Source organism: Tursiops truncatus, chromosome 18 (genome assembly GCF_011762595.2).
Source record: "Tursiops truncatus isolate mTurTru1 chromosome 18, mTurTru1.mat.Y, whole genome shotgun sequence".
NCBI lineage: Eukaryota > Metazoa > Chordata > Mammalia > Artiodactyla > Delphinidae > Tursiops > Tursiops truncatus.
This window is the reverse complement of record NC_047051.1, coordinates 10,997,428-11,015,514: the sequence shown is the minus strand read 5'-3', so window position 1 is coordinate 11,015,514 and position 18,087 is coordinate 10,997,428. Positions and strand designations below refer to the sequence as shown.

General features: G+C 33.7%; 1 protein-coding gene across 6 annotated transcripts in view; it reads right to left on the bottom strand.

The window, feature by feature from the left end:
• The window catches only part of NBEA (neurobeachin), a 623,898-nt gene that overhangs the window by 553,069 nt on the left and 52,742 nt on the right, over positions 1 to 18,087 (bottom strand). For all 6 annotated transcript variants that reach the window (XM_033843595.2, XM_073795053.1, XM_019936759.3 and 3 more), the window contains exons 3-6: positions 17,580 to 17,680; positions 17,243 to 17,338; positions 9,388 to 9,509; positions 7,251 to 7,377 (exon numbers count right to left, since the gene is read on the bottom strand). In XM_033843595.2, coding sequence (XP_033699486.1) covers positions 7,251 to 7,377; positions 9,388 to 9,509; positions 17,243 to 17,338; positions 17,580 to 17,680 — 446 coding nt within the window. The remainder of the gene's footprint in view (positions 1 to 7,250; positions 7,378 to 9,387; positions 9,510 to 17,242; positions 17,339 to 17,579; positions 17,681 to 18,087) is intronic.

Genomic DNA, 18,087 nt, shown 5'->3' with positions numbered 1-18,087 from the left:
GTAATGTTTAGTTATTACTGTTTAAAAGCAACCATAACATTTATCCCACACTACAAAAAATTGCTTGAAGGAATATTAATGATCGTGCACTAGCATTTTTTCAAATTCCCTTTCCCATTTCTCATTTTACAGGTGAAAAAAATGACTCATAAAGAATAAATGTGTGATGGAGACGGAGCAAGAACGCTTTCAGCTCTGGACTGACATCCTTCCACTATACCAAGATCCAAAAATTGTGGAAATACAATTATATTTATGCTCATTCATTTAATAACATTTGCATTGCGCCAGGCACTGCAAATACCCAGTTTTTACAGACAGACCATAGGTTCAAACTCTTCTGGGATTTATGGAGCAGTGGAAGAGCCATACATTAGACAAGTAAACAAATACAGAATTAAAAATCATGATGATTACTGTGGGGAAATAAGAACAGTGTAAACTGAGAAAGAATATCCTAGGATTCTACTTTGGATTGAACAGTCAGGAGAAATCTGTCAAGGAAAAAAATTTAACATTTATAATAAGATTTAGATAATTTCAATTCCACAATTTAGAATTATTAAATCCAGGAATAATTATATTTAACTTAATAATGTGTGACTATTAATTAAGAATCAAGGAATGAGTTTATACTCAGCTCTCATTTTATAGTTACCAGTGTCAACAAAAAGCATTTTAAAGTCTATTTTCATATGAGATGATTTAAGTTCTATAACAATTTGTGGATCTAATCCTTGGCCTCTTTGGAGTTAATAGCCTAATGCAGATAATATAGAAATATTATTTCTAAACTACAGAAAAATACAAATGATTTATAGATATTTAAACAATTATGCTTTCATCAGTTAAGAGAGATTTAGACTAGTTTTCCCCAAAAACATAAAAATATAAAGTACAAAGTTTGTTCTTCAGATTAGTTAAAAGCACTATTCAATTTATTTCATACATATTTTACATAATATAAAGCCATAAGAGTAATTCTTAACCACTAAAATATTAATCATTTCAAGGTATCTGAAATACTTTGAACAAAATTCAATTTTATTCATTTTGATTTAGAAAATAAAAATAGTGCACTGAACAACTCACAGAAGACAGTAATACAAGCAACACTTTTCCTCAATTACATAAAAAAAAAGTCAGGTCAAACCATTTAACCCCTAAAACATGTCTGTTTTAAAGTTGTTTTATTCTAGATCATCCTTAATTTACTGCAAACTGAGGCTTTCACCTGACCTGAAAGCAACATATATGTTGGCCCTGATTAAAATTAGAAGAAAATCTTCAAAGTTGGTCATTTAGTGACTCATGTTTCTAAATATTATAAAATTATCAAGAAACTGAGCTTAAAATAAATTTAAGAAAAATCTTATAGAAGTTTACACGTATAAGAATTAAAATTTACCTCTCTAACACTCATTGAGTTTAAAAAGTTTCAACCAGAATGCTATCTGGGTAAAACAGGAGATACAATCTTTATATTTTGGAATAAAATTTTTAGAAATTTTAAACCTCTAAATACAACAGAAATAAATAAATATCTATTAACAGAAAGGGATTTTCTGTTGCCCAAAGACAATTTTAATATATGAAAATTATGAAAAACTGTTCCTAATACATATCTGACACCCATAAATAAGATACCACGGACTATATTTCTATTTATTTTTTATCTACTATTTCTTCATTATGAGATTTTTTCTGACAAAATCGATATTATTTACTCCTTAAAGTCGTTCATTCAAAGAATTTACTGTGGGCCTACTTCATGGCAAGTGTCCCCCAGATCGTAGGCACATAAAGAAATGTAACATATACAGCCTAAAGGAGGTTTCATTAGAGAAACAAACATGAAAACAACTATAAAACAATGGATAATATCTAAATTACACATATGGGAGCAAAAGAAGTAATGACTAACTGAGGGTAGGTAGAAAGGAAAGACAGAGAAGGAAGGCTAACAGAGAAGAGTTCACTAAAAGAGTAAAATAAAGCTTAAGACTAAACTTGAAGGATGAATAGAACAGTTGAGTAAACAAGGGGGAAACATTCCAGGCAGAAGAAACTTAATATGGTACATGGAGCACAGCGGTTTGACAAAACTTTTCTCAGTGTTCAGGTGTGGCAGGCAAAATAGACAAAGACCAGATCATAAAGAGACCCATAGTTCACCTTTTGTAATCGGCCTTTACTTTTTGCATAATGTGGTATAATTAAAGAATTTTGAGCAGGAAAGTGAAATGATCATCTCCATAGTTTAGGAACATAACTGGCAGCAGTAAGGAAGTGGGGCAGTTAGGCAAGTGTGGATGAAGATAAATGAAAATCACAGCAAAAGTCCAGGTAAGAAAACCATAGGAGCCTACACTAAGACAAAGGCATTGGTAATTTTAAAAAGCGGGGACAGCAACTAATTAACAGAACTGACTGGAACTGCTAATATAGAAAAAGGGAGTCTAAGATGGTTTCCAATTTTTCACTTAAATGGGTAGTGGTACCATCAACTTAAGATAATATAGTTATCCAGTTATTAGCCAGATAATTAAGTTTGGAGTTATAAACAGAGTTTGCTTTTGGTCATAACACTAACATTAAAGGTTAAATGGGTGAATAAATGAATACACAATTTAATGAATATATTGATCTCAGAACGGACAATACTTATTTATAGGAAAATTAACCTTTCTATTCTCTTTCCTTAGTAAATCAAGATATACTCTACAGATAACAGACAAATGTCTTTTTAAATCAAAAGAGCCCAAGTTTTGACTTGATATTTTTTAACTAAAGGAAACAGGAGTAAACTCGGAGACTATATATGCATACTGATACTATACATGTATGCTGAGGTCTACATTTAGTTTGAAACTCAAAAATAGATCTATAAAAGAAATACAACAACAGGAACAAGAAAAAAGGATGCATATTAAGAATTCATCAGAAAAATGTAATATGATATTTATACAAATATCAATTGTAGCTAACATGTATTGAGTAAATTTACTACATAGTAGGTAATCTGCCAATTGTTTACATTCACTTTCACAAGGTCAAACATCTGGTTAAGTGGTACCACTAGGAAAGCACTTTTTGATAGTCTAGCTAAACCCCTTATTAGGCAGGATAACAACTTAGCTAGGGTATACCCTTTAAAAACTAAAGAAAGGGAAAAAATAAAAAATGGAATTATCTCGAATAATGAAACAGTAAAATCAAATACTAATGATTTTCAAGATTTATAAAAATCTTTACAGAAGGCCTTTCAAAACCCATATCACTCCCTGATCCTGCTCCTAACAAGATATATACAGAGAGAGAGATCTATTACAACTGGGAATGCATTTTTCAAAGGGGAAAAATGTAAAGACAGAGAGAGAAAGAGAGGGAGAGGGAGAGAACAAAGGGGTTAAATTGCTTTTTATTAGTTAATGGCAATTTTATTTGATCCTTAACTTGACGCTAAGTTTTCTTATTTATACTCTTTAAACCACTGTTTCTTAAACTTGTCCGATGAGAAAAATCACCTAAAGCATTTGTTAAAAACTCATATTCCTGACATGAAAATGATAATTCCACGAATCTGTATTTCTAACAAGCTTCCACTAAAATTCTAAATAATTTGGCACATCTGGCAAACTCTGTCTGGGTAGCATCCCAAATCTAATAAATCAGAATTTCTAGAGGAGAGGCAATGAGATTTATATGAAAAAAAGTGGGATTTGTATCAAGAAAATATAACTCCCATTCTAATGTATAAATTTATTTAGAATCATTACTTTTAAGCCATTTTCTAAGTATGTATTAATGAATTATTGTTAAATTGACGTTCTTTAATAGAAATAATTATTAAACTATCCCTTACATAAGAGAAAGATTTTTATTAGACTCATGTAAAAATAAATATTTGAAAACCCCATCCAAAATAATATTTTCTTCAGTATGTGGCACAATACACATGGGATCATAAGCAAACAAGAAAACAAACAAGAAAGAAAGAAAAAGAAATGAAGCATTCTCACCACCTTATATGGGCTCATCAAATCTGTTATGGTTGTTCCTGTGGATAAGGGATAGAGTATGCCCTGAAGAAGGTGAACAAAATCACTGCTCTATATCCAAGAAAGACCCTTGAATCTGGAAGGGGGACCAGGGCTTAAACATGTGGGAAGGAGAACTATACTTCTTATTTTTTTTATACAGCAGGTTCTTATTAGTTATCCATCTTATACATATTAGTGTATATATGGAGAACTATACTTCTGTCCCTTGTTTTTTTAGACTCTGGACTTTCAAATGTTTCGTTACTGTGACACGAAGATGGAGTCCAGTAAACAAAAGAAAGATCTCTCTAGTAAACCCCAGCTGATAATGACTGAATTATATCTATATATCTAATGATACAGTTGCATGTTTCTCTGCATTTTCTCTTGTTATTCTTTACCTTTAAACAGACTTTTAAAAGTACATTTCAACTTGGTCTCTGAATATCCATACTCTAGCGGATATTAAGCAAAGGTATATTTCATGGGTCTAAACATTAACAGGAGAGCAACATCCCTCTCCTTGAAGCCATCATTACTTAAGAAGCTGAATTTAGTGAAACCTTCAATCTCAGGAAACAAGATTCAGGGCTGCTAGGATCAGCTGAATCTCCCTTAAGAAAAGTCTCTCTGTATTACCAAACCTGGAGGTTTAACATTAGACTTAGAAAGGGAGTTCATCATCTATAAATCCATAGTGGAGGACAGCATACACACACATACACTAACCAGTTACTCTGAAGTTTGAATCTCTAGTCTAAAAACTGGTTCTGTTACCTAAACCAAATAAGGTTAGAGGAAGAAGGAGGAAGAAGAATAAGAAAAGAGAGAGGAGGGAGAGGAGAAGAAGGGGAAAGAAAAGGGAGATGAAAAGGATGAGCAAAAGAGAAGGAGGAGGAGGTAAAGGAGGAAAGGGAGAGAAGAAGGTAGAATTATAATTAGAGTAACGTAATTCCTCAGATCTACAATTAAAGTCACAAAGCTCATATAAAAGTTTGCCTTGGAATAATCTTTGAATGAATAATGATTGTTGAAATACTTTAATATTGTTTTCATAGATGTGCAGAAAATTTAAAAGATACTGCATGATTTCTATATATTATATAGTACATTTACATATTATACACAAATTATATATAATAATATATTATAAATAAATTATATATAATATATACCAAAATTTTAGGATCAGAATGAAGATCTAAGAATGTGGCAGTTGTTGGCATTCGAAGTAACTGTGTTTTCCATTAAACCGGTGCAAAACACTTTTTCAAAAAGCATAAATCTCTCTTAACGGTCATGGATACTGCTCTATTCTCTACAATTCCAAAAATTAACTTAGCTTTGCAATATGCATTATTATGCTGGAAGAACAACAAAAAAGGCTAGTAAGCTTTAGATTTTAAACGTGTATAACATAGCAACAACCTAAATTACTCGGTCTTTATTGCCATGACTACTTTTCTTCTTACTTCCACATGGAAAAGGTTCTTGGGATACTTACCTACAAAAAAGCACTGACCACAACAAGGCATGCCCTTTTTCTCACTGTATCAATAGTAATACCCCATTTATTTCATACTACGGGGAAATAAACTGCTCAATATAAATTAGCTGTCCAAATAAATGTAACTTACTCCTTTAGGAAAGAAAACGGTCTTTGGTTGTTAAAGTCATATTTTACTTATTTATCTAACATGTATCATTGACAGTCTACCAAGTTCAATAGTCTGTATTAGGCACATGAGGAAATACAAAATTGAATCTAACACATAGCTTAGTCTCAATAGTTACTAAATAATGCACATATAAATGAATAATAAAGGTTTAAAAGAAATAACAGCCATAAGAAATACTGAAATAATATGCTGAAAGAGAGACTGTATCTGGGGAGCAAAGCAAGGCAAATCAGGGACAGATTCCACGGAAATCTTATGTGAAATGGAACATAACAATGGGGTGGGATTTAAGACCTAGAGCTGAGAGTAAGGGTACAAGTAAATGTATTTCAGGCCAGAGACCGAACATTTGAAAAGGAAAAGATAAAAAAGTGAAGCATGTATATCAGCTCAGTTTTGCCAAAATAAAAGGTTTAAGTAAAAAGCTGAAAATAAAATCCAAATCATGAAAGACTAGGCTAAAATTTTTAATTTATTCTGTAGTAAGTAAGAAGTAAATGATTGGTTTGAACAGTGAAATAATATGATCAGGAATATAAATCAGGAGGAGGAAGAGGAGGAGACAGAGGATCCAAGATAAAAAGAGAGCAATATGAAGAATTTAAGCAACATGTAAAGAATTTTATAAAGGTGAAAGCTATATTTCAGCAATACTAAGTATAGGACTTGGAAATTTAACTGACTGATACAAAGATCAAAGAGGGGCTGAAGCTGACTCAAGTCCCCACTACTATGAAGACAGTAACCTCTTAATCAAAACAGAGGACTTGGGCTTCTCTGGTGGCGCAGTGGTTGAGAGTCCACCTGCCGATGCAGGGGACACAGGCTCATGCCCCGGTCCGGGAAGATCCCACATGCCGTGGAGCGGCTGGGCCCGTGCGCCATGGCCACTGAGCCTGCGCGTCCGGAGCCTGTGCTCCGCGACTGGAGAGGCCACAACAGTGAGAGGCCCACGTACCGCAAAAAAAAAAAACCAAAAAAAACAACAGAGGACTTAAGAAGATAAATGATATGGGACTGGGATGGCAAATTCAATGTTACACATTCTGAGGCTGCGGGGCCAGAAAGACATTCACTTGGCCATATCTCACAGGGAAATGAGAATATAAGAATAAAGTTCTGGAAATAAAAATAGAGGAGGAAAGCTATCATAAAACTGAATAAAAATTCCCGAAAAAACATAAGCTTCACAAAAGCAAGGATGCTGTCTGTTTTGTTCACTGTCATATCTCCTGTGCCTACAACAGTGTCTGGCACTCAGTAAACACATATTGAATGTTCACTGAAAGAATGCCATACAACAGATCACAGCAAGAGAGAGAATGAGAGAGGTCAGGAGCCTGATCTTTTTATGTCAAAAGTCAGATATAAAAGTAGAAAGAAAATGCAGATAAGGATAAGAGGAAAACAGTAGGAGTCACGAGAAAACCAATAAAAGAGAATATTACAGAAGTCCTAATAGGTGAGTTTTAAGAGAGTGGGAATGGTGAATTGTGTCATTCTCAATAGATAATTTACTTATACCTACCTTGCGTGGTTGAAAATCATACTTCACACAGTGCTGAAAACCTTTTCCTTTGGACTTCAGTGATGTGACTATCAGGCAATTGCCAACGAAATGAGCAGAGTAACCAACTCCTTTGCTAGTACGAAAACTGCAAAGAAAACTGAGAATAGTGTAATATCCTCTGTGACAAAGAACAATATATCTAAAGATTAGTATTATACAAATAATATAAAACATAATTATAAAAATAAAACTTACATCCCTATAGAGTAGAAGGGGTATTACATGTACCAAATAAAGACTAAAATATGAAAAGTTTAGAACAACTAAAAGAAGGCATTTAAATTGGGAAAACAGAAGACTATAGAACCTTTTAATATTTCAATTTAAAATATCACAAATACATAAAAACAAATTAATAGCCAACAAAAGCCTACCAAGTAGATTTCATATACCTTCAATGACCACCTGGAATTAACAAATACAGAAATCATGTACACAGTTAACGTTTTCAAAATCAACTGGCTCTTTAATTCTACTATATCTTTGAAAATAGCTTACAACTTTACCAAAAAAAAAAAAGTCACGGCCAATTTTGATAAATAACATAGGTAATCAAGCAAAGGAATATATTTTCACTCAAAAAAAGAAACAAGATGTGAGTATGAAATATAGTTATTTTCTTCTAGAGGAGCACTCCTCCAGCTGTGAATTCAATCACAATATATATTAAAAAAAAAAAAAGAACAAAACCTGTAAATGTTTTGACAAATGACAGTATTATTGAAATAAAAATATGATCTCCCAAAATGACCTTTCTTTTTTTTTTTTAAATGTACACAACATATGATCTTGTGTAAATGGTATCATATCTTGTATGGCACAGTGAGCATTTAGAGATGACTTTTTTTTGGGCTGTGTTGGGTCTTCGTTGCTGCACGCGGGCTTTCTCTAGTTGCAGCGAGCAGGGGCTACTCTTCATTGTGGTGCGCAGGCTTCTCATTGCAGTGGCTTCTCTTGTTGAGGAGCACGGGCTCTAGGCACCTGGGCTTCAGTAGTTGTGGCTCGTGGGCTCTAGAGCACAGGCTCAGTAGTTGCGGCACACAGGCTTAGTTGCTCTGCGGCATATGGGATCTTCCTGGACCAGAGATGGAGCCCGTGTCCCCTGCATTGGCAGGAGGATTCTTAACCACTGTGCCACCAGAGAAGCCCCCAAAATGACCTTTCTGAAGTTCATCCCCATTTATGTTTGGAAGTTCAGATGCTTGTTAAAACTCTCTCTCATTACTATCCATATATAATCTTTTGTAATAGAGTTTACAAGTTATTAATAGCTCACATTTTTCTACACTCACATTTCTGAACAGTCATTGTACAAAAAGCACTTTAAATATTATGCTACCATTAAATCCTATGTGATATGTACCATTATTATCCTCATTTTACAGTTGAAGACACCAAAGCACAGGATAAACAGTAAATGGTAAAGGCAGAACTTAAACTCAGGCAATCTTATTTCAGAGCACTGCAAGTATGAAATGAGGCAATACGTGTAAGCACTTATAATGCCTAGTACATATAGTAAGATAACAAACGAAACTTTGATGTTCTTATTACTTGGCATTATTGGTAAACTAAAATCATCACGTTCTGGGTCCTTACAGGTCAACCCATTGTTGGGTTGATGAACCCATTCTGTTAGTTATCTATCAAATAATTAATCTTATCTAATTATAACTTCTCACATGGTTACCAAAATCAATATTTTTAAAGCATACCTTAATTATGCTCACAGAACCATGTTAAGTCAAAAAGCAAAGTGAATGAAATCTGGTAGGAGGTTGTTGTTGTTGTTTTGGTTTTTTTTTTTTTTTTTTTTTTACTAAGAACACACAATTGAACTATGCAGACTGAAGATAAGAGGTCTGTAACTCTTGACTCTTAAAATGTAATTGAGGGGAAAAATAGTGAGGCAGGTTGCCTAGAATCAACAGCAAAAAATGAATAAAATAAACTGACATAACTGTATCTTTGTAGTTTTAACATATATTTATTTACTTATTCTATTTAATATGTTGCCTTGACACTTGACACTGTTCCATATTTACAAGATTGAAATGCTTAAGACAAAAGTACTAAAATTAAATATATTACTTACCAATAAAGATAAGGTTTATCCTTATCAACATTAATGTTATTTAATGGATCCATACGAAACCAAGTGTTTAGGGTGAAGCCATTCTGATAAGGCCACTTTGCAATAGGAGGCAATGCAATTGCCTACAAGGTAATGGAAAAAGATACAAAAGTATCAGTTAAAGAAAATGTAATAGTAACTAAGGTCAAGTATGGCTTCCACAGATTAAAAAACAATGAAGGTATAAATATCAAAGAATCATGGACAAATATAAAAATAGAAACTATTATCATATTAAGATAATCTATTAATATTGTTTGTTGACTCTAGAAGCATTATTTTCAAATATTCAATGAATCAAGTTTCATATCTAAGTTACGTAGTATGGTTCAGACTGTATTCCAAGAAGTCCACCTCCAAGTTCACCAATATACAGTCCCTTATACATATGCTCCAGAATTTTCAGTTTTCTATAGTTTATGTTAGGTTTTCAATAATATTTCACTTGATTAAAGAAAGCTGAATTTTCAAATCCAAAAGCAATAGAGAAGTTAATGGAATAAATACTGGAGAAATATAAGTATTAAGAAATAATATTAATACTAAAGCAAGAGATTTATCATTCAGAAACTGAACCATTAAAATTTATGACCAAAAATGATTCAAATCCACTCACAAGTAGGAAAGGAATAATATAATATTCAGTAGGTAATAGTAATAAAAAAAATCTAGACATTCTAAGGAAAAAATGAGAAAGTGGTATATTACTTGACTTGAAGTCAAAAAACATCTGAGTGGATTTACTTATCTTTCTATGAGATATCTAAATTCCTTCACATAAAAGATAAGTACCCTTTATGATTTTTTTAAATTTTATTTATTTTATTTTTGGCTGTGTTGGGTCTTCATTGCTGAGCGCAGGCTTTCTCTAGTTGCGGCGAGTGGGGGCTACTCTTGGTTGTGGTGCGTGGGCTTCTCATTGCAGTGGCTTCTCTTGTTGCAGAGCACGGGCTCTAGGTGTGAGGGCTTCAGTAGTTGTGGTGCAAGGGCTCTAGAGCGCAGGCTCAGTAGCTGTGGCACACGGGCTTAGTTGTTCCGCGGCATGTGGGATCTTCCCGGACCAGGGCTCGAACCCTTGTCCCCTGCATTGGCAGGCAGATTCTTAACCACCGCGCCACGAGGGAAGCCCCCGTTTATGATTTTATAACTGATCTGTTCCTCCAAACAGATCCTTCGTATTGCTGATAATGACCTTACTCAAATATAACATATAGCTTCCATATAAAAATCCTCTGCATATAAAATAAAGTTTAAATTTCTTCAGGTTATACAAGGCTGTTCACACACACTGTGGCTCCAACAAACCCTTTCAATCTTATTCTCTTCTTGGACCTTACCCCACTTTCCAAAGTATATCTAAACACAGCAGCTGTTCCACCTGTTCTGTTACAGATCCCCTTTTTGTACATGATGCTACTTCTGTGCAAAACACTTCCTCCAACAAGATCCCAATTACCCTCAATACCAGGCTAATACCTCCTTCTCCTGTGAAGCTTTCCTGGACTTCACCCCAGTCTAGTTTCTCTTTTCACTGTTTTTCCATAGCACTTAGCACCTAAATCTACAATAGCTTATTCTAACAAGCTGCTTTTGTGTCTACCAATGAGTTCCCAAAGAGTAAGAAATATAGTTTATACTTCCAGCATTGAGACTTAAGACATAGAAAATAATCAATATGTGATCAATGAAAAATCTCAAAGTGGCAAAGCGCCTGCTGCATAAATAAAAACAAAACAAAAACACACACAAAGAAACACATAAACACACATACCATTTCAAATGAAGACTCAAACCCTAACAATGAATAAAAATTTTCCTATACAATGTCCTTTCAGATTTTAATATTTAAGCAATTAGTCCAGGCACTTTAATTGTCAATACAGCCTTTTTTCGACTTTTTAAAAAGGGAAATATTTTACTTTGTTTTTTTGTTTGCTAGCAAAATGCAATTCTTGCCAAGTTTACTGCTGGTTAATACCTCCATAAGTTTCACTAAACTAGACTTCACTTACTATAGATGCTTCAGAGTACCAAGGTAAACAGGAGAAATATTTATTGAGGACATTGAAAAGTAGAGTGATTCTATAGAATTATAATAATAGCTTAACAAATATATTAATTTGCTCATAATGCCTGTGGAACACAATTGGAACAGGGTCAGATTCATGGTTTCCAACCTCTGGCCACAACCAGCATACCCAAGTGCCCTTTCATACTAGACATGGCAGTCCATGACAGCACTATCATAGCGGCGTTAATAAGCATGCAGAGTGCGGCCCATTCCTTCTCTTTTCCCCCATTACTCCACATGCCCAAGAGATCTCTTACTTCCAACCAGTGGCCCTAGCACTTTCTATATCATCAGTCTTATCATCTGGTCTACTGAGCCCTACATTGGAACTTATATGCTGCATTAAACTAAGAGATACAGGAAAGAATTTGAGACAAGCTGTTCTTCAAGTTTTCCAGACCTACACTTCCACCATAGTAGGACTGAGAGAGTCCTAAATCACATTCAGTTGCAAACACTAGTGAACCAAAATACAACAGAAAAAAGAAAAAAATCTCACAAAAGAAAAAGCTAATAAGCTTGAGTGATAATGAAATAATAATAGTCTTTGGTCTTGCTACAACTGGTATGAAACACCTGAGAGGCTCTAAGACTGCATTTTTCTCAGTTTCATTGTGGACTTCTAAAAATTTCATAGATAAGGATCTTTATTATGGCCAATCTCTTCAACAAGATAGTTACCTCTACTCAAGGACATTCTCTTAAAATTATTTTTTTTTATTATGTATGTATTTTAAATTTATTATTTTTTTTTAACTGAAGTATCGTCTTCAATATATAACAGCTAGAAAAAATGTTTTAGGGACCTGAACTCTCCCATTTCTAGAGGGTATGCCTCAACTTCCTGCTCCTACTTACCGACCAACCAGCTCCTTCTTACAGTGCACATTGTATTCCTAGCCTTTTTCAACTCTTTAACTGATGCATACACTCTCCCTTAAGGCACAAAAGCTAACTTTGTAGAGTACTGCCTTATGTGGAATCCAGGCCCATTTACTCCCCAACCGTTTGTGCCTGATCACCCATTTTCTAGACTCTTTATATTTCCTTCTAATCCCATGGCAATAAGGCATGACCTTTGGACTATCTCTTTGATTTTGGGTTTAAACTGCCTTCACACATTTCCTCTGTATTTCCTTCTACAATATTTTGGTATCCACAATTGGGTATCCCTCATTGTGTCCAATGAGTCCATAGAACTCTGAAATCTATATCCCTTACTGTCTCCTGGACTAGCTTACTCCAAAATTTATATTCTTATCTGTTGCAATTTGCAAAAACAATGATTTTGGTGTTCATATAGGATGCTTTCAGTTAACTATTTCAGTGAATAGATAAGTGTACTATTTCTTAAATTAAGCAAATTCAAGAAATAACCATAATCATGAAAAGCAAATCTAGATAGTACATCCATAAAGGTCACAGAGCATGTAAAATGCCATCTTACATTTGTCATTCACCTTTACACTAATCACTGTAGAATTCAACTAACTCTCTGTAAGTATTACCAAATTGCTCATATGGAGGCAGCAGGCTCATAGTAAAGCATCTCCACAATATAAAATACAATTCAGAAGACCTAGCATATATGGTTATTTTGGAGGGAAAGTAAGTTGTATCATGATTTTAATCACGCAAAGTCACTGCTATGAGCAGTGGTCCAAACAGTATGTACCCTCTTGTTACTAAGATGCCACTGGTTCATGCTCATCCAGAAGCAGATTATCAAACACACTGTAATGGTAAGCGTTTTAAAATCAGCTCCTATCTGAATTTTTCAGCAGTTCAATAGCAGAAGTAACATGTCTGAAAATTAGCCAATCCGTTGTTAAATGAAACGCAGGCAAATGTTGGTTCAGGTTGTGACTCTACTTTAAGACTCTGAACAATGTTATACTGTAGAGGCTTACTTAGTTTTCTCAACTGATGTAACAACAATAATATCATTTATCTTATATAGCTTGTATGACTCAAATGAAATAATAGTTATAAAAGTTCTAGTTCCTTCCCTGCTTCCTCCTCTACAAAGAATATACTCTTGATCCAAACTACCCTTTATGGAAACGAGTGATGCAGGAAAAACCAGGAAAGGCGGAAGAGATAGTGTAAGTCCACCAATATCCCCTGAGCAAAAACAATTCAAACATACACTACTACTAACATATAAATAAAATTATCTCTGTGTGTGTGTACGTGTGTGTAAAATGCATTGCATACCAATAGGTAATTGGTGACCGAATGGCTAAAAACAGGATTAACTGCCATCTTACTGAGGCAATTCAGGCAATTTATTAAAACAGAGTTATTAATTCCGTTTTAATTAAACTTTGTTAATTCTATATATAAAACAGCAACTTGCTTATGTTTCAGTCAAAACACTTTGCTCTTCTTCCCCATACCTTAGACTGAAATCTATCAGATGTCAGGTCAACAACAGCTCTGTAAAATGTATTAGAAATACATATGTGTATAACTAGAACTGTTACATATAAAAGAACCCTCATCCCCTTAGGGACAGTGACAGTGTTTTCTCTGCTAGGTACCACAATATACATACATATTATATATGCTCTACACTAACAAACTGATATGTAAAATGATTTGCTTCCACCTTGAAAGTGTTTTGTTTTTTTTTTAACTTTCCTATTTTTGTTTCACAATTGGTAGAAACTAACTTAAAAGATTAGTAACAAAATAGTCAGGAAAAAATATAAAATTAGGATAATGGTTGATGAAATGGGAGATTGAAAGGACATTTAAGTACCTGTAATAACCAAAGAGCAATAAATATTTACATTATGTTTTACAACTTATATAGTGCTTAAATAGTATATTATTTCATTACAGGCTCACAATAACCCTATTCCATTATAAAATGCTAATATTTTACATGAAAGTAAGCTAAGAAGCACTAAGGACTAGTCCTCTACAGTAATGAACTAGAGGATTCAGAAATCAAAACCGGTTCTTCTAGCCAAAAATTACACATACGCTCTACAATGCTACCATGTATATTAAAATGATGAAATCAAGCTTACTGAGAAAGCTAGTTGAAAAGAACAACAAAATGGATAAACTTCCAGCTAGACTGACTGGAAAAAATATAGTAACAAGAATGAAAGAGGAGGCATCACTACATATCCCATAGACATTAAAAGCATAATAGAGGATATGATTAACAACTTTATGCCAATATATTCAACAACTTAGATTAACTGGACAATTACTTGAAAGACACACACTACCAATGCTTACTCAAAACAAATAGAAAATTTCCCTATATCTACTACAGAAATTAAGTTTGTAGTTTTTTATTATTATTATTATTTATTTTATTTTTTTTGTGGCCTCTCCCGTTGCGGAGCACAGGCTCCGGACACGCAGGCTCAGTGGCCATGGCTCATGGGCCCAGCCTCTCCACGGCATGTGGGATATTTCCGGACCGGGGCACAAACCCGTGTCCCCTGCATCGGCAGGCAGACTCCCAACCACTGAGCCACCAGGGAAGCCCAAGTTTGTAGTTTAAAACCTTCCCACAAACAAAACTCCAGACCCAGATGGCTTCAATAGTGAATTCTAGCATACATTCAAGAATAAGTATTATCAATTCTACACAAACTCTTCAATAGAGAGAAACAAATACTTCCCAACTCATTTTATGAGGAATTACCCTAACATCAAGACTGGAGAAAGCTATCACAGGAAAAGAAAAATAGATCGTCAAATCACTCATAGAAATAATTGCAAAGTTTCTTAGCAATATGTTAGCAAATCAAATCCAGTGTTGTATGAAAAGGTTATTACACTGCGATCAAGTAGTTTTTATCCCAGGAATGCAAAGGTGATTTAATACTGAAATATCAGTCACTGTAATTCATCACATTAATAAAGATTAAGAAGAAAAACTATATGATCATTTCAATAAAATCAGAAAAAGCATCTGATAAAATTCAACACTGATATTAACTTACTGATGATGAAAAAAAAATCCAGTAAATAGGAATAGAAAAGAATTTCCTCAGTCTGATAAAGGATATATCTTAAAACCTAACACTAATAGTATACTTAATGGTGAAATACTTAATGCTCTCCCCAAGACTGAGAATAAGTCAAGACTGTTACGATTACTAATTGAAGGTCCTACCCAGTGCAATAAGGTACAAAATGAAATAAAAAGGCATCTACTAAAAAAACTGCTAGGACAAGTAAGTGAGTTCAGCAAGGTCTCAGGATATAAGGTCAATATACCAAAAAATTTGCATTTTTATATACTAGCATAAAGCAATATGGAATATTTGTGAATTAATTTAACAAAAGATGTTTAAGACTGGCATGCTGAAAACTGCAAAACACTGAAACATCAAAGAAAATGAAATAAAAGGAGAGCTATATTGTGTCCCATGAATTGGAGTACTCAGAACTAGATCCACACAAACACGGCCAGATAGTTTTCAAGAAAGGTGCCAACACAATCCAATGTGAAAAGAACTGTCTCTTCAACAAATGGCTTTGAAACAATTTGATAGTCACATGTTAAACAAAGAAAACTTAACCTCCAACCTTCCCTCACATCATATTTTTAAAATTTATACAAAAGGATCACAGACCTAAACATAAGAGGTAAAAAAACACAACTTTCAGTAGGATGCATAAGAGAAAAAAATCCTGTGACCTTGGTTTACACCGATTTCTTAGATTACAAAATTATGTGTCATAAAAGAAAGAAAATTTTAATTGAACTCCATCAAAATTAAAATCTTTTGTACTTCAAGAAATATTGTTAAGAAAATAAGAAGACAAGCATCAGACTGGGAGAAATGTTTGACAAACACATTTCCAAATTAACTTACACCCCAAATATATAATGAACTCTTAAGATAACAAGACAATCACATTTTTTTAAGTGAACAGAAGATTTGAACACAAACATCACAAAAGGTTTAAGAATGGCTAATAAACACATGAAAAATGTTCAACATCAGTCATAAGGGCAACACAAAATTAAAACTACAATGAGGTGCCATTACATAACCATTTACATGCTTCAAATTAAAAAGACACAATGTCTAGGATGCAGATCAACTGGGATTTTCATACACTGCTGATGGGGATGCAAAATTTTCCACTACAGAAAAAGCAATTTGCATGTTTATCATGAAATGAAATACATACTTAACATAAAAACTAGCAACCTCACTCTTTCGTATTTACTCAAGAGATAAAAATACATACCTGCAGAAGACCTTTATTCAAGACCTAGCAGTTTTATTTACAATAACCAAAAACTGAAAACCCAAAAGTCCATCAACTAGTGAATGGATAAACTGCGGTATATCCATAAAATGTAATACTACTCAGAATAAAAAGGAATAGAATTACTGATAAACTACAACATGGATAATCTCAAAAGCATTATGGTAAGTAAAAGAAGTCTGGCGGAAAAGACTACATACTATATGATTTTATTTATATGAAACTCTAGAAAAGATAGAATTATACAAACACAAAATAAATCAAAGGTTGCAAGGGACAGCCTAGGGAGAGGGAACAGACTTCAAAGAGACACAAGGGAATTTTGGTGGGTGACAGAATTGTTCTAAATCATGACTGTCGTGGTGGTTACAGGACTATTCAAAACTCAACAAACTGTACTTTTTAAATTGGGGAATTTTACTGTATGTAAATTATACCTTCACAGAGTTGACTTAAAAGAAATAAAAACAAACATATGTATTTAAAACTTACCGCAGCACTACAACCGGGGAAATTGAAAAAAGTATCAGGACCATGTCTTTGTGGCATCTGATTAAGAACTGATAATAATTTTACTGCATGTCTTGGCTAAGGAAACAAGAAAAAGAAATGTCACTGTTCAAGTTTAACAAAAATACCTAATATATCACCTTAACCACCAGAATGTTTTCTAACTTGAAAGAAAATTAATTTTAAATCATTTAATAAACTCTTTAAGAGGAACAATTTCCGTTACAAATTCAAGTTTATAGCTCTCTAGAGACGAACTGTTGAACATTAAGTATTAATGCACTGATATTGAATACTTTTCCCTCTGACCACGGCTTACCCAGATTCCACTTTCTCCTCGAAGCATGCTGAACAAAAGCTTCAACTCCTTGACAGTGATGCTGTAGCTGGCAAGAACCCCCAACATATCAACTAGAAGATCTTCAAAGGAAAATAAAGTTATTCTGAACTCTAGTCATGAGCTGCCATCTGTCAAGGTAAATATACTTTTTGAAAGAGCAAAAGTTAGCTTGTCATTTCTACATATATATGGATATGTATTATAGCTAAATGTCCTCATGAATAGCCGTTCTAATTAAAAATTTTTAACTCATCAGATAAGCAAAAAATTATATTTGAATTTTAGGATTTTCTTCCCATCAGAATTACCATTTCAATTAAGTTCTCTTTGAAAAATTATATAAAATGGATTTTATAAATTCTCAGAATGCACACACATACGGGCACACACACACACGAATCTGCTATATGCTGGGAAAAGTAGGCAAAAAAATGCAACGGTACAATGATTTAACATTGTAAATTTGTTATTTTCAAATGAAAAAGTG